General features: G+C 38.9%; 1 protein-coding gene across 1 annotated transcript; it reads left to right on the top strand.

Moving 5' to 3' along the window:
* The first annotated feature begins 4 nt into the window (after window positions 1-4).
* LOC130430129 (uncharacterized) lies at window positions 5-25,727 on the top strand. The gene is made up of 10 exons (XM_056759107.1): window positions 5-200; window positions 5,661-5,999; window positions 17,585-17,926; window positions 18,541-18,666; window positions 18,843-19,148; window positions 19,331-19,615; window positions 24,054-24,131; window positions 24,520-24,558; window positions 24,735-25,043; window positions 25,296-25,727. The coding sequence occupies exons 1-10, from the start codon at window positions 155-157 to the stop codon at window positions 25,445-25,447; spliced, it is 2,022 nt and encodes a 673-aa protein (XP_056615085.1). The 5' UTR covers window positions 5-154; the 3' UTR covers window positions 25,448-25,727.
* The last annotated feature ends 217 nt before the right edge of the window (window positions 25,728-25,944 follow it).

Consider the following 25,944-nt stretch of genomic DNA (forward strand, 5'->3'; position numbering starts at 1 on the left):
GTAAAAACCTGTTGTTGCCTACTTGGTTAACGAGTGGACAGACACCGACACGGTGCTGTTCAGGAGTGGATGGTTGTCGCTCAAGGGGTGTAATGAGTTTTATAAATTCCTCTCATCTTCATTTAACGTTTTACTGACTTTACTCTACAGCGATATGAAGACCGCGTTAACAGTATATCTGTTATTAATAAGTGTGTACGGTGAGTACATGATTTCTGTTTAACAAAAACACTTTCGGTTTTGTTTTTACCTAAAGGGGGGGCTGAAGTTCATTCGGAGGTGGTAGAAAAAATCGAATCGCATTCGTAGTGTTAACCTTTATTTCATTTTACATTAAGATGAGTATCACTCAACATTTTTTCTGCATTCAAACAACATAACGTACGATATAACCAAGCTATAGACCAATTTTACATTTCCGGGTTTTTGTCAGCAGGGAAATTAAACACAGCAGTACCAAAGTCTAACAAGAGTAGCCTATATGGATTAAATGTACTCGTATTAACACTTTAAACGAGCTTAAAGCCTTATTGCCGCCTGTTCAAATTAAGATCTTTATTTTAAAACAACCCATAAAGACGAAACTCTAGTAGCTCCTACTGTTTTGGAACATTTACACTGTGTACCACAACCACTTTCTATAATACCGATTATGTCATTCTCGGTTTAATTGTATTCTCTATATTTGTTGTGCATTGGAATTGCCACACAAACATTGCTATTAGGCCTATTTTATGATTTTATGCCATGTTACTTTGATAGTGGAGTAAATAATTGTTTTAATATATAGTGCCTCGAAAAAGCGCGAATAGCCTGATTATTCAGGGACATTAGAATTAATTTACATTGGATTAAAGCGACACATTGAAATATAGGGGAAATACAGCCTTTTACGGTGACCATTAAATTAAAAATAAAAAAATAATTTAATCACCCTCCGGTTGTTTTAAACCTGTATATATTGCTTTGTTCTGTTAAAAAAAAAAGAAATATATTGTAAGAATATTAGCAATTTTCAATTCTGTGACATCCACTACAAAAGTAGGAAAAATATTGAATCTTTGCTTTGTTGTTTTGCACACAAAGTGAATTCTTTGGAGAGTTTAGTAAGACAAACAGATGTGTGCACCTTTGACTACAATATAATTTGTCCTACTATGGCAGTCAATGATGATGTCACAGAATTGGAAATTGCTAACATTCTTCCAAATATCTTTCTCTGTATTCATCAGAACAAAGTTATAAATAATTTATACAGGTATGAAATGACAGGAGGCTGAGTAAATGATGACAGAATTATTTTTTGGGTGAACTATCACAATGTGTGTAATGATAAATGTTTTAACATAAACATTTATTGCTGTAATATAAACAAACACAAATAACCCAAAACAACTGTTTATTAATACAAACCCGATTCCCAAAAAGTTGGGACACTGTACAAATTGTGAGTAAAAAAGGAATGGAATAATTTACAAATCTCTTAAACTTATATTTTATTCACAAGAGAATATAGATAACATATCAAATGTTGAAAGTGAGACATTTTGAAATGTCATGCCAAATATGGGCTCATTTTGGATTTCATGAGAGCTAAACATTCCAAAAAAGTTTTGACAGGTAGCAATAAGAGGCCGGAAAAGTTAAATGTACATATGTGACCCTGGACAACAAAACCAGTCTTATGAGTAAATTTATCGAATCTGAGATTTTTACATAATCTGAAAGCTGAATAATTAAGCTTTTTATTGATATATGTTTTGTTATGCCGGAGAGGCAACGGTTCAAATCTCTGGATTCTGAGGTTGCATAAAAATCTAAATATTGAGAAAATTGCCTTTAAAGTTGTTAATCAGAGGCACTGTAGCAGGCCATCCACTCTCAAAAATAAAGTTTTCATATATTGAGAGTATTTTTGGCTTTTACTAAAAATGTTCTTGTGCAACTTAAGACTGGTTTTGTGATCCGGGGTCACATATAAGGAACGGCTGGAGGACCAATCTGCAACTTATTAGGTCAATCGGCAACATGATTGGGTATAAAAAAGCCTCTCAGAGTGGCAGTGTCTCTCAGAAGTCAAGATGAGCAGAGGATCACCAATTCCCCCAATGCTGCGGCAAAAAATTGTGGAGCAATATCAGAAAGGAGTTTCTCAGAGAAAAATGGCAGATTTGAAGTTATCATCATCTACAGTGCATAATATCATCCAAAGATTCAGAACAACTGGAACAATCTCTGTGCGTAAGGGTCAAGGCTGGAAAACCATACTGGATGCCTGTGATCTTCGGGCCCTTAGACGGCACTGCATCACATATAGGAATGCTACTGTAATGGAAATCACAACATGTGCTCAGGAATACTTCCAGAAAACCTTGTCGGTGAACACAATCCAATCCATTGGCCGCTGCCGGCTAAAACTCTATAGGTCAAAAAAGAAGCCATATCTAAACATGATCCAGAAGCGTAGTCGTTTTCTCTGGGCCAAGGTTCATTTAAAATGGACTGTGGCAAAGTGGAAGACTGTTCTGTGGTCAGACGACTAAAAATTTGAAGTTGTTTTTTGGAAAAACTGGGACGCCATGTCATCCGTCTAAAGATGACAAAGACAACACTAGTTGTTATCAGCACTTAGTTCAGAAGCCAGCATCTCTGATGTTATGGGGTTGCATGAGTGCATGTGGCATGGGTAGCTTACACATCTTGAAAGGCACCATCAATGCTGAAAGGTATATCCAAGTTCTAGAACAACATATGCTCTCATCCAGACGTCGTCTCTTTCAGGGAAGTCCTTGCATTTTCCAACATGACAATGCCAGACCACAAACTGCATCAATTACAACATCATGGCTGCGTAGAAGAAGGATCTGAGTACTTAAATGGCCAGCCTGCAGTCCAGATCTTTCACCCATAGAAAACATTTGGTGCATAATAAAGAGGAAGATGAGACAAAGAAGACCTAAGACAGTTGAGCAACTAGAAGCCTGTATTAGACAAGAATGGGACAACATTCATATTCCTAAACTTGAGCAACTTGTCTCCTGAAGTTTGCAGACTGTTATAAAAAGAAAAGGGGATGCCACACAGTGGTGAACATGGCCTTGTCCCAACTTTTTTGAGATGTGTTGATGCCATGAAATTCAAAATCAACTTATTTCTCCCTTCAAATTATACATTTTCTCAGTTAAACATTTGATACGTCATCTATGTTATATTCTGAATAAAATATTGAAATTTGAAACTTCAACATCATTGCATTCTGTTTTTATTCACAATCTGTACAGTGTCCCAACTTTTTTGGAATCGGGTTTGTAAATGAACCTTACCTTTTCATGATACCTGTAGTAGCCTAACACAGTGGTTCTCAAACTAGTTAAAAAAGTAAAACTTTGGACCAAGTTAAAAAAATTACGTCAATTTGTTACAAGCAATTTTTATTAGTTTTTTTCTAATTATGTGCATGGTTTTGTTCAAATCTAAATGTATACATTTCAACAAACCACCATTATTGTGATCAGTGTTTGCTTTAGTTGGGCTCTTGACTCATATATTAATAAGTTTTTATTGTCTGAGGCAATGAAAGCTAAGATCCATCAAGTGATTTGTGACTGTAATCATTGTTTGGATATTGAAATAATTGCTCAGGATTGTGTTATTTATGTGTAAATATTGTGTGATCCTACTGTGTGAAAATTAAACCGTGGCACTAAAACACAATGTGAACTAATTAAATCAAATATATTTTTAAATTGGTGACTCAATTAAACATCAAGAATCAGTGTATGAAACTCAACAACGGTGACAATCAACAAAAGTTGTCATTATGGGGCAATGCATGCTGGGTAACATCATAGTACAAAACACATTCATGACTCCCAGCATGCATTGCAGTTGATCTGAATTAGTTGCTTGTTTATCACCATTGTTACGGATCGTATGATGACTGTTGATGTCTACGTGTGCCAAGACAATAGCCTGTTTGTTCTATCACAGTATCTTTGTATTTATGAACCAGAATATTCGAATCAGTCATAAAACTTAAAACATCAAATTTCACATTTAGTGTCACTTCTCATCTTTATCAAAGCTTGATAGACATTTCAAAATCTTAACTTTAAAGCATCTCTTTTTTTCTTATTTCTCCAAGAGTGTTCTTTATGAAACACTATTGTAAACACTTAAAGAGAAAAGAGATGTATGTTTACAAAAGTCAGGAATCAAGAGCCCAACGAACGCAAACAGTGATCACAATAATGGTGGTTTGTTTAAATGTATGAATTTTGATTTGAACCAAGCCATATAGTTTACTTTGCTACATAATATATTTAAGTACAATTTTACTGATTTGCATGTCTACCTCAAGTTGTTCAACTCACTCAAAAAAAAAACTTAGCTCTGTATGCTGTGGTAGACTATATGAAACCAGCTATTTTATTGTCCTTATGTTGTTACAATTGCTTCCAATTGTTTCCCTCATCTGTAAGTCGCTTTGGATAAAAGCGTCTGCTAAATGACTAAATTTAAATGTACTGTTCAATGTGACACAAATGTTGTACAGTAGTGCATTTAACACAACCTTAATTACCTTAATAGTTGTTGACTATTTATAAATAGGTGAAAAAATGTGAAATGATGTGGTCTAACTTTTTATCTTTAGGAATAAATAAATACAAATTGATTAATAAAATAAAATACTTTTGATTTATTTACTTAAATTTGATGCATATTAATTAAATTGGGTTTAATACGTACAAATATGTGATCATGTTTCTTATCAATTTAAAACACATTCTATGTATTAATATTATTACATAAAATCTACTCGTTTCATTTTCATATGTCTCGCAAATTTGAATCACATTACGTTTATTACTTTAATTAGGTTAAGAATATGTAATCCAAATGGATGGAAATTCTATATGCAAACAAAATACATAAATCTTATGTACTAGGCCACATTTTTTTTTGAGTGTAGGACAGCAAACAGTTCTTGGGTCCCTTGGACTACCATTGTCATTTTTCCAACTATGGTAGTCAATGGGGTCCAAGAACTGTTTGATTACAAGCATTGGTTCAAATATCTTCAACCAAACAAATTAAAGTAAACAGATGTGTGACAACTAGAGAGTGAGTAATTAGTGACAGAATTTCATTTTTGGGTGAACTATCCCTTTAGCAACAACTTTAAACAGCTGTTCAAGTTCAGAAATACATAAGAAGCTTTATTTATACACAGCTCATTGGAAGAGAGAGAGTGAGAGACTCACAGGTGTCTGTCTGCTTCTGTTCTGTGTTTGAGCAATCTCTCAAGGCTGAGTTACATCAACCAATGCAATGATAAATAAACTGATTCATACAACTATATTAAAATATTAAATATTAAAATTCTACACAGACTTTTACAAGATGTATTTCATATTTATCGATCATGTATAACATTTTAAATTTTATTTAAAACACAAAATTAATGGCCAGTTTTTAATTTCCTGTCATGTCACGTACCACTAGGAGTCTCTTGAGTACCACTAGTGTTGTACACGTACCACAGTTTGAGATATGAGAGTCTGTGCTTTATCGTGAAAAAATCATGGCTGAAGGGCGATTATTTATTAGTTGTACTTTATTAGTTTTACTCTGATAAATTGCCCCTGCTTAATTTCCAGGAGTGTGTGGTGTTGATCCAGATGAAGTGAAGTCAGTATCAGCGATGGAGGGAGAATCTGTCACTTTACACAGTAATCTTACTGAACTAAAGACAGACATACAGCTTACCTGGACTTTTAAACTTCAAGCCTCTCTGATAGCTGAGATCATTATGGGAAACCAAATAAACGTTATCTTTGTTAGTAATGATGGGATATTTAAAGACCGTCTACAGATGAACAATCAGACTGGATCTCTCACCATCACAAACATCAGAACCAAACACTCTGGACTTTATAAACTACAGATCAGCAGCATCACTGAGACATTATCCAAGAGATTCCGTGTTACAGTGTGTGGTGAGTCTATAACATCTTTAAAATTGATAGTTTTCTTATTTGGAACCATTGAATTGAAGTTTGCTTTTGTATGACAAGTTAAACTGAGTTTAAGAATCAAAGTGCCACCTTGATAGTTTCATAGGTTGTTTGCATGTGATGTCACTACACTGCGTGAAGATTTTCTCTATAGGAATTCACTATCACAAACTCAAAATACCAAGAAACCACAAGGTGTTTTATTGTGTAGGAAGAGTTGTTGTTCATGAGAAGGGAAAATCTGAGTATTGACTGACAAACCGAGATAAAAGTGGTTTGTAAACCTTAAACTACTCGGAAGGAGCCGAGTCGGAAAACTAATAACGTACCTAAACAACGACCAGTTAAGGCCAAATTTCTGTCCTTACTTGTAAACCTTACTTGTAATAAAAAACCTAGCTGCTATTAAAAGAATGAGTTATAAGCAAACAGCTTAAAGGGATACTTTACCCAAAAATGAAAATTCTATCATCATTTACTCACCTTCAAGTTGTTCCACATCTGTATAAATTTCTTTGTTCTGATGTACACAGAAAGATATTTGTCCCCCATTGACTCCCATTGTAGGAAAAAATACAATGGTAGTCAAAAGTGCTCTAGAACAGTTGGCTGTCCTTCATTCTTCAAATTTTTTTTTTTGTGTTCAGCAGAAGTAATTTTCCTACTATGGGAGTCAATGTTGGGCAAAATCTGTCTAATTATAAGTATTCTTTCAAATATCGTTCTCTGTGTTCATCTGAACAAAGACATTTATACACATTTGAAAAACTCGGAGGTGAGTAAATGTTGGCAGAATTGTCATTTTTGGCTGAAGTATCCTTTTAACGGACAAATTAAACCTTTGTGACGTAGACACAAATGGGAAGACATGTACATGTTGCTATATGTTAAAAGCACTGATTTGGCACAAACCGTCTTTGACAATACTACTGACCTCAGATCGAAACACTGCAAGTAAAGTAGGCCTAATGCCATACAGCAATGAATCGCAAAGGGAAGTATGGTGACAGAAAGACTCTTCCACTCGTAACCAAACAAATCGCAATGCATAGCGTAAACTACATTTAAAAACATCAAAATAGACCCGCCGTGAACTGTTTAATGAAAAACAAAATATGTAGCCTACAAAAATATGCCGCCAGTTGATCATCACACAAAAGTGTTTTTTTTCGTCAATTTTAACAATCATAGGTAGTTTAGATGGTAATAGTAAGGTTAGGGTTAGGGTTAGGGTCATTCCTACATGTTTTGTTTTTCTGTAGGTATTTTAAAAGGAACTGTCATATATATGTATGCTCTTACGGTTACTATGGGTTTGATTGTTTGCGTCTCTCTATGAGGCAAAATACATTTAATATTTTATCGGAACGGTGTCCCCATCTTTTTGTTTGTATTTACTCTTGTGTTTATATTACGTGTTACACCTTAATTGTAATAAACACTAGCTGCTGTTAAAAGAACAAGCAATTATTCCTGGGATAAGAACCGAGTCATTAGGGCCCCAGCACGAAAGAGCAAGCCTTCGTTTCTATTGTTTCTGTGTTGTTTATTATTATTACTATTCTCCCTCTTTGATCGATAATTTGAGGGTGTAAACATGCTCGAAAACTCACAATAATTTGCACACGGACCAGACGTTGCGACACGTCCCCCTCCATTCGAGGGTTGTCCCCCCAAATCATTTAAACTCGCATTCTCTATTGTCATAAATATATTTATGTTTACCTAAACTAATTGTGTTATTAGAAGAAAATACAAACACAAAAATGCGTTTTAAGTTTAGAAACTGTTGAGTTCCTCCTCCCCTGCCTCTCACAGTGGTTTGGCCCACTTTCTGCTCTCCAAGTTCATCTCACCTGCGCATTGCTCAACACATTCAAGTCATGTATGCGGCTCAGTTCATCAGTGGTGTTGAACTCCAGTAAGAAGGCTATTTTATTCACTTTAAATGAAGTGATTCTCTTTAATGTTGTTGATCCTGATTCATTAATAAATTAGTTGTTGCAAAAAATGCCGATTACTGACGTATTTTTACATGAATCTGCTAGCTTAGCGATTAAAACGTTACTTAGCTAGTAAACGTTAGCTTATTACAGAGGACGTCACTAACTGCCACAATTAGCCACCGATCCTGCGTTTCAGGTCCCGTGTCACACATAGCCGCGAAAATACCGGTTACAATTTTGTGACGTTGGCACTATATGTAGCGTCGACAAAAGGTGCACAGCTTTTATTCAGTTGGAGAAGGTCAATTTCTCAGCATCTCTTTTGTGCATTATGTGCACGGCGGATAAGCTAAACATTCAGTTTACTGAAACTCGGACGATTCATCAACGAGTACAACACATAATTTAAGCATCTTTCTCTGTTACTGACTGTTTGTTTGGGTACACGAACATGAACAAAGTTTGTTGGCGGAGGCAGTGCACTACAGGGGAAAATAACAACCACTCATTAATGTAGATGTACGGTGACTTTGTTAGACGATGTTGCAGTATAAATCAGGATAACAAGTGTTTTTTAAAAAGTGACTCATTGTTAACATGTAGTATCAGGGGTAGTGTGTTTTTATATTTGTTTCCTGTCTTCACAACAGAGACAAAAAATATATAAATGGAAAATGGATTTTTTGTTCACTTGTATTACAGCATGTTACAGTTCCGTTCAGTTATAATATGACTGCAAGTCTGCATGATAAACCTGAACCTTATGTGTTTGTCGCCTTGTGTCGTAGTTAGTTCAATTTTGACTGTATTATTTGTGTCCCCTCCAAAAATTGCTCTTGAGAAATTTTATGTGTATGGTCCCCCCTACTGTTAAATGAGATTTATGCCCATGGGCGTGGCAAAATGGCTCGCAAGCGCCACCTAGAACTGCCCAGACCGCTACGCAAAACGTGAATGCACCAAAATTCGTAGGCTCATGGAACACCCCGAATTATAAAGAAAAGTCTCTTGGGGCATATCTCTAAACCAAACACGAAGTCCGTTATTGTTGATTTCCTGTGCAGTTTGGTGATTTGTTTCAATTTCCAAAATTCTAAATTAAGAAGATCCTGACTTTTCGTGGAAAAAAGTGACCCTGTCGACCTGCCAAAGTTGGGCGTTTCGCGATGAACTGGAAGTTGTTGTAACCCAGTCATGAAATGTCCAACAGGCCCCAGACTTTACAAAGTCCTGGCCTGAATACAACTACATGGTGAAATTCAGATGCAGTTATAGCGCCACCTGCAGGAAACAGAAAGTGGCATGTTTTAAATTGTGATTAACTGCTTATAGAGATTCAAACAGGTCAGCATCATATTTGACCAGGACAGACAGTGTGAACTTCAGACCTTTGTGGTGATACAATGAAAGATCCTAACTTTTCGTTGAGAGGGGTGTCCATGTCGGCCTGACAAAGTTTGATATTAAGCCATGAAACAGGAAGCTATAGTAACTTACACTTCATACGTTTGATAAGAGTCCTTGCCTGAACACATATGCATGTCAGTGTTCAGTTATTGTCATAGCGCCACCAGCTTGCAACAGGAAATATGGCACGTATAAATAAATAGCAAATCCTACTTTAATTCGCCAGCATTCATTTGCTCACCTATCATTTACTTTTTCTTTACATGGTAATATTCCGATACAGTTATAGCGCCACCTGCAGGAAACAGGAAATGGCATGTTTTAAGAAACAATAAAACAGCAATAAAATTGATTAAAATGTGAGTGTATATATAAAAACAATAAGAGCAAAATAAAAATAAAATGAAATAGAAGTGCAGTTGATGTAAACCAGCACAGTACTCAGGTTGTGAATGCACAGCTAAACAAGTGTGTTTTTAATCTGGATTTAAAAGAAGCTACTGTTGGTGAACGTCTGATGTCTTCTGGAAGCAGATTCCAGCTACGGGTGGCGTAATGGCGAAACGCTAACTCGTCCTGTTTTGAGTGAACCCTTGTTATCTCTAACTGACTTGATCCAGGTGATCTGAGAAGTCTGTTTGGTTGATATTAAATGATCATATCTGAGATGTATTTAGGTCCTAGACCATTGAGTGATTTATAGACAATTAATAATACGTTGAAGTTGATTCTAAAAGTAACTGGTAACCAGTGTAAGGACCTGAGGATTGGAGTGATATTTTTCAGATTTTTTGGGTCTGGTCAGAATCCTGGCAGCAGCGTTCTGTATGAGCTGCAGCTATCTGATGGTCTTTTTGGGAAGACCTGTAAGGAGTTCAATACAGTAATCCACCCTGCTGGTGATGAAAGTGAATTAGTTTCTCTAAATATTGGCTCTAGACAAAAAATCGGAGTCTGGCTATGTTTGTGAGATGGTAGTAGGCTGATTTGCTTAGTGCTTTGACATGAGTGCTGAAACTAAGGTCAGACTCTAAAATGACAACAAGATTTTTTACCTCTGACCTTTAACATCTGTTTTCCCGGCAGCCCAGAACCCCTTCGACATCGGCTCCGGTTCCTGTGCCCCCACAGGCAGCACCCTGGAAGCGGAGGTCGAGGGGGGAAATTTCCACCCCGTCAGCAACCTTCTCGCAAGAAGTGACACTGACGGGAAGACCCCAGGGAGAACAACATCGGGCTCGACCATCACAGCCACGGCTCTGGTCGGTACGGGACGGCTCCTGCCTCGTCACCAAAGCCGGACCCTTTTCAGGACCTGGCGCCCACTTACTCACAGAGTTTTTCCGTTCTCCCCGAGTGTATGTGCAGCCGATCGCACACTCCACTGGACTGTGCCCGGCAACCCGACCTCACGCCCTGGCGAGGCGTAGGGCCGTACATACACGACAGCTGTCACCACTCTCAAACCGACAGTGCGTGCAGCTTTCCTACCAGGCAGGCAAAAAGGCGGAGTCAACCTTCCCTCCGAGAACCCCCTCCCGACATATGGTTAGCTCTGCCAGCCGACGAACCACCCCCCGTGGGAATGGTGAAGCAGACCATCCCCTTGGTCCCCCTGTCACAGTCCCTGGGAGCTCGAGAGCTGCCAACTCTGTCTCGGTGGCTAATGAGGACGGTCCGTCTTGGCTACTCGATCCAGTTCGCCAGAGACTCTCCCAAGTCTCGGGGCATCCTCTCTCCCTCTGTCAGAGGCAGGGATGCCACCGTACTTCGGGTAGAGATCACCACCCTTCTGGCGAAACAGGCATCGAGGTCATGCCTCAAAGCCAAGATGTTCAGTGGGTTACAGCACCCACTTCATTCGTTCCCAAGAAAGACTGCGGGTCGCGCCCCATAGGTCTGCATACCCTGAACAAAGCACCTTCACAAGCTGCCGTTCAGGATGCTCACGCAGAGGCACATCCTGACCTCCCTCAGGTTTCAGGATTGGTTTCGTGGCAATCGACCTGTTCTCCCTTGCGGTCTGTCCCTGTCCCCACGGTCTTCATGAAGATCGTGGAAGCCGCCCTATCTCCCTGAGGGGAAGAAGGTGTGCGGGAACTAAACTATCTCGACGACTGGCTTATCTTGTCACACTCGCGAGATTTGTTGTGTACACAAAGGGACCTTGTGCTCCGGCACCTAGATCGATTGGGACTACAGGTCAACCGAGAGAAGGGTAAGCTCTCCCCAGTGCAGAGTATCCTCTTTCTCGGTATGGAACTCAACTCTGTCACCATCTCCCCTCTACACTGAATGTGTATGTAGTCGCTATCGCCACTCATCACGACTCAGTTGATGGAAATTTTCTAGGGCAGCACGACCTGGTCACCAGGTTCCTAAGGGGAACGAGAGGGCGGTCCACCAAGAGCCCCTCTGAGGTTCCGATCTTCCTCACCTGACGAGTAAGACGGCCCTCCTGATGGCGCTCACTTCCTTCAAGAGGGTAGGGGACCTCCAAGCATTCGCCGTGTCCCCAGATTGCCTTGAATTTGGCCCTGGCAACTCTCACGTTATCTTGAGACCCAGGCCCAGATGCGTAACCAAAGTTCCCACTACTCCCTTCCGTGACCAAGTGGTGGACTTGCAGGCGCTCCCCATCGGGGAGGAAGACCCAACCCCATCCGTGTTGCGTCCAGTATGCACACTGCGCCTCTACTTGGACCGCACAATGAGCTTCAGGAGCGCTGACCAGCTCTTGGTCTGTTTTGGAGGACAACAGAAGGGGAAGGCTGTCTCCAGGCAGAGGCTGGCGCACTGGATCATGGATGCCGTTACGACGACATTCCGATCTCAGAATCTTCACGGGGTATAGCCACACGGGGTATAGCCATCTCCTTGGCACTGGCCAAAGGCATCTGTAGAGCTGTGGGTTGGGCTACGTCGAACACCTTCACAAGGTATAACGACCTTCCTGGAAACCCGGTGTCAGCCCACATCCTGCGTGGCGACATGTAGTCACGGGTCCTACAAGCCGGACGGCCTCTCGCCAGTAAAGAGCTAAGGCCTCCATCCGTGAAAGGTTACCGGTCAGGGCTGTACCCATCTTTCTCCAAGAAAGCTCTGGAACCCCCCGACCAACACACTGGAAGGTTACAGTTTCGCGAAAGCTTCGAGCTGATACGCCCAGGCCTGTTACCGTCGCCTCGCTAGAGATTGTGACGCAATACAGCGATGTGGCGTTTTCCATGGGAACCCCATCTGTCGTTCTCGATACAACATCGAGAGACCGACAGAAAGGGAACGTTTTGGTTATGTCTGTTACCTCAGTTCCCTGATGGAGGGAACGAGACGTTTTGTCCCTTATGCCACAACATGTATCATATTCTGCTGCAGTCGTGAGAGGCTCTTCAGAACAAGAGGTAAATGAATGCTGCAATTTCATTTGCCAAATTTCATTGGCCTTTTCTATAGTAGTCAGAGTTGATTGGTTCTCAAGGGCGAATCCCATCTGTTGTTCTCGACACAACGTAATGTTCCCTCCATCAGGGAACTGAGTTTACAGACATAACCAAGAAGATATAGTTGGTGACAAAGACATAGCATTCATAAATAGCTGCAATTCAATTCAAGTTTATTTATATAGCGCTTTTCACAATGTGCATTGTTCCAAAGCAGTTTAACAGGAGCAAACAGGAAAAACAGAAAAGGTAAAACACAGCACAGTGGATGGTGTTTATAGAACGAGCAAGATTATTCTAATAAATAATATCTAATAAATAAATGCAGTCTCCCGGTGAACAAGCCAACACTGCCTTGCTGTGGCGAGGAACCCAAACTCCAATGATTGATTAATGTAGAAAAAAACCTTTGGAGAAACCAGGCTCAGCCGGGAGGGCCAGATCCCCTCTGATGTGTCATAGCTGCACTCAGTGACCCCGACAAAGCCACCGAGCAAATATCCACGAGGAAGAGGGAGAGCCCACCATCCGCAACCCAGAAACTCCCACTCGCCGAAAACCATGCAGGTTCAACCCGGTTATGCATTAACTATGCATTAAGTGAAAGCTTGGCTGAAAAGATATGTCTTTAATCTAGATTTAAATTGGGAGAGTGTGTCTGACCCTCAAATAGTAGGAAGGCTATTCCAGAGTTTAGGTGCTACGTATGAGAAAGCTCGACCCCCTTTGGTGGATTTAGTTATTCCAGGTGTTATCAAAAGTCCTGAGTTAGCTAAAAGAAGGAAATTACTAGTCATCCAATGTTTTATGTCTTCGATGCACTCTGCCAGTTTGGATAGTTTGAAGGAATCATCTGGTCTTGATGAGATATATAGCTGAGTATCATTTGCATAACAGTTGAAGCTAATTCCATGTTTTCTAATAATGTTGCCAAGGGGTAAGCATGTATATGGAGAAAAGCAAGGGTCCTTAAACCGATCCCTGAGGTAGTCCATAATTGACTTGCGTGAGATTTGACGATTTCCCATTTAAATGACATATTGATATCTGTCTGTTAAGTAAGATCTGAACCATTTTAGTGCCTGTCCCTGAATACCAGTATAATTGTGTAAACAATCTAATAGTATTTTATGGTCTACAGTATCAAAAGCAGCACTAAGGTCAGATGTGAGAGTGAGATGTTACCTTTATCTGAAGCAATAAGAAGGTCATATGTAATTCTAACAAGCGCAGTTTCAGTGCTATGATGCAGTCTAAAGCAAGACTGAAACTTTTCATGCATGTCATTATTTTGTAGGAAGGTACACAGTTGAGTTGACACTACTTTTTCTAGTATTTTAGACAAGTACAGTATAGCTTCCAAGTTTGTTGGGGTCTAAGTTAGTTTTTTTTATAAGAGGCTTAATTACAGCCAGTTTAAAGGGTCCTGGGACATGTCCTAGATTGATTGACGAGTTAATAATGTTATAAATGGGCTCAATTGCAACAGGTAGTAACTCTTTTAATAAAGTAGTCGGAATAGGGTCTAGTGTTGTCGGTTTGGATGTTGCAATAACTTTAATTAAAATGTAATTTAATTAATTCAATTAATTAATACTAATTCTTCCGACACACTTGGAGGTTTGGTTTAAGCTATGTTGTCTCTTATTTTTTAGATTTAATCTTTAAAAAAATTCATGAAGTCATTGCTACCAAGGTGCGGCGGAATAGCCAGGTCAGGTGAAGTCTGCTTGTTTGTTAGTTTAGCAATTGTACTAAATAAAAACCTTGGATTGTTTTTGTTATTTTCTATGAGGTTACGGAAGTGCTCGGCTTTTGCTGCTTTTAGTGCTTTTTGTAACAGTTTGCACTCTCTTTCCATGCAATTTTAAAAACCTCTAATTGGGTTTGTTTACATTTGCGCTCTAGTTTCCGTGTTTCTCTTTTTAGGGGGCGACTGGTGCTATTGTACCATGGTGCTATGATCTTTTCATGAATCTTTTTTGACTTCATAGGTGTGACCGCTTCTAATGTATTAGAGAAAATAGTGCCCATGTTGCTGGTCATGTCATCGAGCGATTCTATATTTGTTGGCAAGGTTATTAGAGGAGTCAGATCTGGCAAGTTCTTTACGAAACTATCTTTAGTAGTTGAGGTGATTGTTCTACCCTGTCGATAACGAGATATACAACTGATTTCTGCAGTGCGCAGTGTACATGTTATAAGATGGTGATCGGAAACATCGTCGCTTTGAGGTATAATATCGATATTGGTTAAATCGGCTCTGCGAGATATAATCAAGTCTAGTGTATGATTAAGTCGATGAGTAGGTCTACTGATGTATTGTGTTACACCAAAAGAGTGTAGTAGCTCTTTAAACGCCACTGCTAATGGATAGTTAGTACTATCTACGTGGATATTAAAATCTCCGACAATCAGTACTTTATCGATGTTAACCATTAGGTCCGATAAGAAGTCTGCGAACTCTATCAGAAAATTATTGTAAGGCCCAGGGGGTCTATACACAGAAGCCAATGTAAGAGAGAGCAATGGTTTTTGACTTTTTTTAAACAATTATGTTCAACGCAAGCACTTCAAATGATTTAAATGTATGCTTTGTTCTCTGAGTTACCGTAAGAAAGTCTCTAAAGATTGTTGCAACACCACCACATCGACCGTCCGGACGTGGCTCATGCATATAATCATAGCTTGGTGGAGTAGACTCATTTAGACCGAAATAATCATTCGGCTTAAGCCAGGAGCTCTGACTGCTCTTTTCGAGTATCATTTTTCCCCACATGTATGACAATGCGATTTACAGACTTATGTTGTGTCAGGATCTTGGACAGTTCCTTGCTTACATCAGCAATCATTGCTTGAGAGAACTATGCAAGTATAGCCCAGCTACGAAGGTTTCTGATAATAGAGTCCCCCACTATCAGTGTAATGGGGCTCGGCTGCTTTCTGAGCAGAGTGTCGTTGCGTGTTTGACACAGAGCGTCTGCCACTTTTGATTTTTTCCTGCCCACATTTGGGGATTCTTTACCCATATTCATTAGTGACTCAAATCTATTTTCAAGATTTACAGGGGGTGGCAGAGTACCAGCATTGTCTAGTCGAGTCTTGGTCATATCTGGGGTAGATGAAGCTAATGCAGCAATTTGTGAAACTCTTGACAGTCTGATATTACGAGCACCTTTAGGTCTTGCGCCCTTTTTCTGCCAACGGTTTGTGTCCTCAGCTACCTTTGTTTGCATCTTTACAGGTTTGTCTGAGCTCACTATAATCTGATGAGAAGTGCTGGGTTTACAGAACTCACCGGCAATATGCTGAGGGGGTCCACGGCGAGGATCAGCTGTGTGTTCTTGCAGGGATGGCAATATTGTGAGTAACTTTGTTACGAGAACTACAATCTTTTGTAGAAGTTTGTGGCAGTTTGAGCAGCAGGTGATGGTTGATCCAGAAGGAATTTTCAAACCAGTTTGAGAGTGGGCAGCGGAGTTATCCTTAAGAGTTTCAATTGTTGGCAGTAAGCTGGTAGACCACTATCCTAAAATAAATCCTGGTTGATGATCATTCGAAAGTTTTGAAGTATTTCCCAGAATCTTTGGTTTTAGTGCCTCTGACCACTGTACTGAACTGCTGGTGTTTAAATAAGATAAAGCATAAAAGCAGAAGCGCAAATCACGGTCCGCTAGTAAATGCGTCCAATCAGTAGCAAAGCCGGAAGCGAAGAGGCACCATTTTAGTCGCACCATTGAAAAATAAGGTCGCACACTAGAGCCCTGTTTGTTCATAAAAGATGTGGTATTTGTCAAATCCAGTTCATGGGTGAGGTTTAAAGAGCTCTGAGTTCAGTTAGAGAGAAAGAAGTGAGGGGAAGAAGAGAACAGATGTAAAGGCGTGAGTTGGTAATCATCATTCATTGTTTTATTCTGTCTGAGATTGAGATGCAAGCCCTGTGGGGAGTTCATTGTATTGTATAAAGTTCTGTGTTTCTCTGGATTTAGTGCCCTTTTGGTGTGGACACCTTGGTACCAGCCAGTTTAAGTACATTCAAATACTTAAAGAGGTCATGTTATCTTATGTCGAAGAGGAAATGCCCTAAATGGGTGTTTCAACAAGACAACGACACAAGAACGCTAAATCTTAAACATTTACTGAATAAAATGAAAAATGCTTGGAGTTTGTAAAGAAAAATGCTGACACTGCTATTTTTTTGAACAGTCCAACATTCCTTTTTCTTCATTTTCTGTAGAGTAATAACAAATTTGACACTTTTTTCTACATGTTCTGATTTAGAATAGAATGTGCAGTGTTACCAATGCATTCGTGTTTTGAAATAAAAGTTATTATAAGGATTTTGAGCTTTACTCACTTTTTTTAAATACACTGCTATTATTTTGAACACAACTGTAGGTATTTTGAGTTTGTGAATCCCTATGGAGAAATCACTTGCTGCCCTCCAGCTGCACTTCGCATGTCATCAAAACCATGTGATTACAAACAACCTATTATGCAATGATATACAGCATTTGCTTTGAATAGAAATATGAAGTATGAATTCATGTTACTATGTCAAATAGCATATGGTGACAAATATTGCTCTGCTTCTAATGCCTCTTACTCTATATTGTAATGTGTAACTAAGTACAAGGCAAGCCACATTTGTCTAATATGCTCCATGTGAATCTGACTGGGACACTTCTATAATCGACTGTAACGCTGTGAATCTGTTGCCACGAACAATGTTATTTATTGGTTGAGTTTCTGTATGTGAAATTGTTTCTTGTAGATTCTCTGCCTTTGATCGATGCAGAAACAGGTGAATTAAAGACAGTGTCTGTAACAGAGGGAGATCCCGCCTATCTGATGATGGAAGATGTTGAAATTCAGACATATGATCTGATAGTGTGGAGGTTTGGAGATGACGGCATTCTTATACTGAAGGGTGACAGAGAAGACAATAAGACCACATTTAGTTATGATGAGATATATGGACACAGACTGGAGCTGAACTATCAGACCGGATCTCTCACCATCACAGACGCCAGAATCACAGACACTGGACTTTATAAAGTAAAGATCAGCGGTGACAGTATGGCCAAATACAAAAGATTCATTCTTACTGTCAGTGGTGAGTATACATAATTTTAAGATCATCTGTCTATGAACACCTAACATTTAGACCATTTTGTTGGACACGCACGGTGGGACTTCAGTTAACTTCAGGTCTGTGTTCAGCTAGTGTCTAATAATATAACTTTTCATATTTTATTTAATTTATGTTCATATTACATTATATTATTATTTTATTGTATAATAATTGTATTACATAAATTATTTGTTGAATTCTGTTTTATATTCTTTTTTTTTTATGGGTCCTGAAGTTTGGTCACATTTAAAGAAACTGTGTGGTACATTGACCTCTAGCGTTTGAGTTTGGTATCGCAGTCTTGTATTGAAGATACAAGTTTAGGATAGTAACGGTTCTTCTCAATTTCTTTTGCTTGTTATCAGAAATAATCTTCAGGCACTCTGTTGTTAGTGAATGTGTACCGGAAATTAAGGGCAGTCCACGAACGTACGCATGCGCAGTCACGTTTGTTTATGTTGTCACTTTGAAACCGTCTATAGTGCTTTCATAAATGAGTTTGCTTTTTCTGAGAGTTCAGTTTGCTTCAGCAGGTTATAGAGTGCTGATGTTTTATAGTGTTTAAGATCAATGACCGTGTGTGTTTCTCACTTCAGCATCAGGTATATCTTCAGGTGGTGTAGCAGGTATAGTTATTGTTGTTCTTCTGGCCATGTCTGGAGCTGTCGGTGTATTTTTGGTTTTATATCGCCGCAGAACCTCTGAAATAAAAAAACAAAATGGTAAGAAGCGGTAAAGTGGTAAAATTGCTTTCACTTAAATAGTATAAGCTGAAGGTGTTCTTTAAAATTCACATCAGTTTGAAAAAGTTATTTTAAAAGTTTATTTGATCCGACTTTATTTGATCCCATCTGATTTGGTGAACTGAATGTGTATTTGTTCCCGTTTTGTTCTCCAGATGTATTGGTTGATAAGACTGTTGTAATGAAGCCGGGAGATTCTGTTGCTCTACACACTGGTGTTAAAGAAATACAGAAAGATGATGACATAATTTGGACGTTTAAAGGCTCATCTATAGCTCAAATTAATGGAGATCAAACTATTGAAAATATTGATGAGAGATTCAAAGACAAACTGAAGCTGAACCGTCAGACTGGATCTCTCATCATCAAAGACACCAAAACTGAACACACTGGACTATACAAAGTAAAGATGACACTTCAAGATCTGACATCAGCCCAGATATTCAATGTTTCTGCAAGTGGTAAGTGGCTAATCAACAATATGATGCTATCAAAATCATTTAACTGATCATTCTTACTAAGATTTCACAGACGGTTAACCTTGATATCTGTAAACATGTCAGACTGATGTAAATAATCACTGCATATGAGCCTCGTGTAATAACATTAATATTAATATTCACTTGATTGTCTTTGTGTGCAGATAAACTGTCTGTGAATGAAGGAGATTCTTTCACTTTAAATTCTGGACACACTGAAATAGGAGACAAAGTCATAACATGGAGGTTCGGAGACGTCCTTGTAGCTACAATTAATGGAAATCCAGCATCTGATTGGATTGAAGAGAGATTCAGATACAGAGTTCAGGTGGACCCTCAAACTGGATCTCTGACCGTCACAAACAGCAGAACTGAAGACTCTGGACTTTATCAACTACAGATCAGCGGCAAAGAGAAATCAGAAAGAAAATTCACTGTTACTGTCCGTGGTGAGTAAGCCGAGGTCCTTGAGATCACTGTACAATACAATAAAGTTTAATTGGTACAACATTGAAGATTTAATAAATGAGTTAATTTATCTTCATTTATCTTACATTTTCCTTAATGTATCAAAAGTTTACTTACATTGGAAACATGGTTTCCATCAATTGTGTGTTGAGTATCATCAGCGTGTGAAAGTAAATATCATCAACATTGAAAGATAATAGAATTCACAGGTTCACTATTTTTAACTGAGTGCAAAGGCAGAAAGATTGTTATGTCCAATAAATCTTTAAAAAATTGTTATACAGAATATGATCTTTATTATAACAGCACCTCTATTGTTTACCTGTCAACTCGCTAATTTTGCAAGGAAAGCTTTTAAAAACAAGGATTTCCTTTAAATATTTCATTAATTCTCAAATGATTCATTCGGTGATTCGTCTAATCCCTTCCTTTTTGTCAACCTTCTCTGATGTGATTGGTCAATTGGTCTTATCTGCTGTGATTGGTCTATGGGCGGATTTAGTGATTTGGTGGCCCTAGGCAAATCCATGTATGGGGGCCCCAACCATGCGCCATTTCACTTCACTGCAACCCTTGTTTTTCTTCCTCCTCAAAGCACACAACTTCACACCCCCAGTCAAAGTGACAGGTAAAAACTAGGCCTAATAAACACAGATACTCACTAATTAAAAATATAATAATAATGAATTCCCAAATGAAAAACATGGGGAAAAAATACATCTTCAGGGTAATTTACCACAAAGTGACACTCTCGCTGAGGGCAGTTCTACTAATTCCGCTGCTTCGATAACTTTCTCTAGCTAGTCGCTAGTGTCGAACTCGTCTCGCGCATATACGGTGCTAATGATATGGTCCACTCTAATCTATAAGGGGGGTTTTGCCTTTTTCGTACATATGTTATAACGTAAAACGTTAACAGGGATATCTCGATTATTTTGATGAGGCTCCACGTGGCTGCTGACATGGCTTATCGGTTAAGTCCACCCCTTCCTTTTGGAGGCCCCTTGTAGCTGCTCGTTGCCCCAGGCGATTTCCTGCTTGCCTAATAGGTTAGTCTGTCCCTGGGTCTACCCCGTGCTGAGTCGTAAATGGAACATAGGCGGGCATTACACCGAGTGACGAAAATCCGACCTAGAACTGAAATTAGAACGATAAACGACTCGTTCGTATGATTCAGAGTTGACTCCTTTTTCCAAATATTAGAATTGGATATATTTTATGTAAAAAATTTAAATGTTTCTCCTCAGCTTTATTGGACAGTATTTCCCAGGTAAAAGCCAGGCCCTTTTCCAATCTATATCTTCTACAAGTGATCTCCAATGGAACTTTCCTCTTGGATAATATTTTTTCTTGCTTCGAAATATTTGGTGAACGTGTCTATTAGTACATTTCTTGTCTGATAGATCAATTGCACCAAAGAGCAAAGCAGATTTTATTGTGACTGTTCTCCTAGGGTGATACATGGAATGGCTTTTAACAAGATGAATTAACCCAGATGAGATTGCTTTAACCACTGTATTAAACTCTTTAGGAAGAATTGGGAAATTGTAGAGAGTCATAAATTGCTCATAAGTAATAAGGTTATCAGAGTCATCCAATAAGGAGAGAATACAGTTAATATCGTTTTGAAACCACCTAGGTAAAATCATAGATTTTGACAGTGATATTACTGGATTTTGTGGATTTTGTGGATATTATGGATTTTTAATTGGTGAGACAACTTTTCATTCAATTTATTTTGAAGATGTTAACAGAAATTAACTTAACACAATTTTAATAAAATTCAATTAATGTTAACATAACTTTTAGTCGAATAGTGTAAATCATCTTTCTAAAATTATTTTGTTGAACATGATGTTACAACTTACCCCCATGTGTGTTGTTTATTGTTACAGACAGAATGTTAGTTGTTACACTTGCTAGAAAACACAAATAACTCAATATTATTCTATCTAAAACAAACTAGAGGATAATGTCTGTATTCTGTCTGTACATCTGTCTATAATAGATAGATATCTGTACATCGATCATCCAGCCATCCTTTATCTAACCATCCTTATCGACCAATTCGTAAATGAATGGATGAATGAAAAAATACTTAAAAAAAAAAATTATCCATCCATCCATTTTCTTCCGCTTATCCGGGGCCGGGTTGCGGGGGCAGCAGTCTAAGCAGGGATGCCCAGACTTCCCTCTCCCTAACACTTCCTCCAGCTCTTCCGGGGGGACACTGAGGAGTTCCCAGGCCAGCCGGGAGACATAGTCCCTCCAGCGTGTCCTAGGTCTTCCCCGGGGTCTTCTCCCGTTGGGACATGCCCGGAACACCTTCCCGGGAAGGCGTCCAGGGGGCATCCGGAAAAGATGCCCGAGCCACCTCAGCTGGCCCCTCTCGATGTGGAGGAGCAGCAGATCTACTCTGAGCTCCTCCCGAGTGACCGAGCTTCTCACCCTATCTCTAAGGGATCGCCCAGCCACCCTGCGGAGAAAGCTCATTTCGGCCGCCTGTATCCGGGATCTTGTCCTTTCTGTCCATAGTTGAGAGTAGGAACGTAGATTGACCGGTAAATCGAGAGCTTCGCCTTGCGGCTCAGCTCCTTCTTCACCACGACAGACCGGTACAGCGACTGCATTACTGCAGAAGCTGCACCGATCCGTCTGTCAATCTCCCGTTCCATCCTTCTCTCACTCGTGAACAAGACCCCCAGATACTTGAACTCCTCCACTTGAGGCAGGAACTCTCGACCTACCTGAAGTGAGCAAGCCACCCTTTTCCGACTGAGAACCATGGCCTCAGATTTGGAGGTGCTGATTCTCATCCCAGCCGCTTCACACTCGGCTGCAAACCATCCCAGTGCATTCTGAAGGTCCTGGTCTGATGGGGCCAGCACGATGACATCATCCGCAAAGAGCAGAGATGAAATCGTGTGGTCCCCAAACCCGACGCCCTCCGGCCCCTGGCTGCGGCTAGAAATTCTGTCCATAAAAATTATGAACAGAACCGGCGACAAAGGGCAGCCCTGCCGGAGTCCAACATGCACCGGGAACAAGTCTGACTTACTGCCGGCAATGCGAGAAAAATTATGAAAATTATAACTGTCAATTACTTTTGCTCATATTGTCATTTCACTTATCATTAACTTTTTTTTTTCCTCATTGTCTTGTATACATTTTTCATACAGTGATTTTACTTGTAGCACTGTGTTAAAACAAACACCGCTGTGTAAAATTTCTTAAAAGTCTAGTTAACAGTTGCTGGGAGTGGTTTTAATATGGTGCTATGCGTTAGGAAACAAGACAGTGATTAAGATAATTTAATGATGGATTTGGTGACTTACCTAAATGAGAAATTAAAAGAACATATGATGAGGAAACTTACTTTCATGCTACAAAAACACTCTTTGTCCAATATCTCTTGAAAACGCATAAAAAATTCAAAGAATCCATCATGTGACTGTGAGAGAATATATATATGAAAACATGTTATAATTAATCCCCCTCCTGTTACTTTTGTGTGTATATGAAATGTATTCGAATGAAACTTAGCAAGCTCACAGCTATTGTTGCCAGATTTGTTTAGCGTCCAATAGCCATTCAAAATGATCTAAGAACTATCCCAAATTACCAACATACCAAAATCTGATGAACAACAAAAGATTTCACCTCGGCCAGATAGATGTTACATGAAGGCCTTTATGTGTGTTTTGTAGGGGATTTACAGTAAAAGACTCGTAGACCAGTTATGATGAAAGAAGACTCCGATTTAGGAATATAATTAATAGAATAAAATTGACTGAAGAATATTTTTTTTAGTTTTGCCAGTGGAAGTCAGCTACAGCACTCACAAGGAGTTCCACAGGCCGACCTGCCTTATATCCAATATGCAGTAGTATTTAAGCTAATAGATTCAACTAAGTATGTCATTACTCGGGCAAATCAAGCTCACATGATTGGTTGTCAATAGATAAACAAGAACACAAAGCTCTCAAACACTTCTGGAGTCTGAGACAGGACATATAGTTCCATAGATTATCAAAGATGACAGGCATGTACTTTAATACGAATTAGAAAATGACGATACGTCTATCTAGTGATTTTCCAATCTTTCTCACTTTTCTAAACAATCACACATACACAACCTCTTCACGGGTAGAATGTGGGTTAACAGAAGATGTTTTCAAACACGAGGATAAGAAGTGACATAGCAAGAAGAGAGAGCCTAAGCATTCATTAAAAACTAAAATCATGAAATTTCTCTACTTTCTGTATAAGAAAAGGTTGGTGTTAATCGTGCTGAAATCATCCATTTAAAATAAGATAATGCTTTAAAATAATTGATTAATATTTGTCATAACCACATGAAAAATCCACTGTTGTAAACATGAATGTTTAACTTCTATGATTATTTCTGTTTTCTTTCAGAATCCACAGTTAATAAACAAAATAAGCCAGAGATTCAAATGATTCAAGACTCACCCAGCATAATGACTGAGCAGATAGGTGAGACCTCACCACATTCCCATGTCAATTTATCAGCTTGTTAATGTAGTTTATCATAAGTATGTCATTATTCAAGTTGCACAATGCCTTTATGCAAAGTTTGTAAAGATTGTGTAGCTGTTGTCTTAAAAAAGAAGTTGAACCAAAAAAGAAAAATCTGTCATCATTTATTCACCGTCATAGCTGTCAAACAACAAATGAACGACTTCTGTCCAACACAAAAGGAGACATCTTACAAATGTGTCTTTTTTGCCATATAGTGAATCTAAAGCCATTTAACAGCTGTGCGTTTGAGGAACATTTGCATGTTTCTTGTTTTAAGGATGTTTAGATATTTTTCTTGACAAGAAGACAAATATATGTTTATATATATTTATATGTTAAACAGGCCGGACTCCTTCGATAAAACTTCTAAAGCAGAAAGAAGGTGAGATATATTCCTGCTGTTTGACTGAACATGTACCCGTGACTTTCAGGATTTCATTTACCTAACAGTGTTAACTTATCCTGTTGTGTCTCATGAACTTGTCTGTGACTGAACCTGTCTATTGTTTACCTGTTATTTGACTCTCATTTTAATGTCTGCATTTCTGTTTCTAATAGAGAAAATTCAGCAGGTGTCAGTGATGGAGGGAGATTCTTTCACTCTCAACACTGGAGATGCTTTCATACAGAGACCTGATATGATCCAGTGGATGTTTGGGGACAAGTGTATTGCTGAACTGATTGGAAAACAACCTGCTGTTAGTGCTGTTGTTGATGACAGATTCACATACAGACTGAAGCTGGACCACCAGACTGGATCTCTCACCATCACAAATATCACAACCACAGACTCTGGACATTATATACTGAGGATCAACCCAGGCTTAACGGAGGATTTAGAATTTAAATTCAATGTCATTGTCAATGGTGAGTAGTTCTCAACTTCATCTTGTTTTAAGGAGGTTTAGATATTTTTACTTAACAAGAAGACAAATACAGCATAACAGTGATTAATACAATTGAAATAAGTTTTGTGAATAGTGAATATATAGTGAACAGATGATTTGTGATTGTGGCCTAATTGATTGCCCAAGTTATGATTTCCTTGCACTAAAGAAAGAAATTCAAATTGGGTTCAAACAGTTTCCTTTTCTCTTTACCCATGTTGCTTTTTCCCAGCACCTTCTACAAAAAACGAAGGAAATGTTCCAGAGTCAACACACTCACTTATGATAAGAGAAGATCCTTCAGACAGAAGAAATGAATCCGATCCCTTGTTAAGAAAAGATTGTGTAAATGTTGTGGATGAAGAGGAGGGGATGAGCGAATGAGTCTATAAGAACATAATGTTTACAAACACACAAAGATGTGTGTGTCTGGGCTCTTCCTAAACATGAATATATGATAGTTTCCTCATTTTTCACAAGAATAAGTGATATTCAATAAAAACGCATGTTCAAGACACAAGAACATTCATATTCCTTGATCAAACTGGATTGTTTATGGGTGCAAAAAAGATGTAAAAATGTAAAAGCAGTAGCCTACAGATAAGAAATAAGGTAAATTGCAGGCATATCGATCATTGCAGAAAAGGTTTGTGTTAAAATAAAGTTTGACCACTTCACCCAATGATCTGAAATCGAAATTGTTCATGTTGATGTTAATGTGTCTTCACACACCCCTCAGCCACGTTGTTGGGGTTCCCGTTCAGACTGCCAGCGATAAAGCAACATGATTCCATTCATTTCAAAGAAGAAATGAATGTCAGCCCAATCAGCAGCAACATGTATAAAAACCACATGGTATTAAAGAGACAGCTTGCACAATG

Source organism: Triplophysa dalaica, chromosome 10 (assembly GCF_015846415.1).
Source record: "Triplophysa dalaica isolate WHDGS20190420 chromosome 10, ASM1584641v1, whole genome shotgun sequence".
NCBI lineage: Eukaryota > Metazoa > Chordata > Actinopteri > Cypriniformes > Nemacheilidae > Triplophysa > Triplophysa dalaica.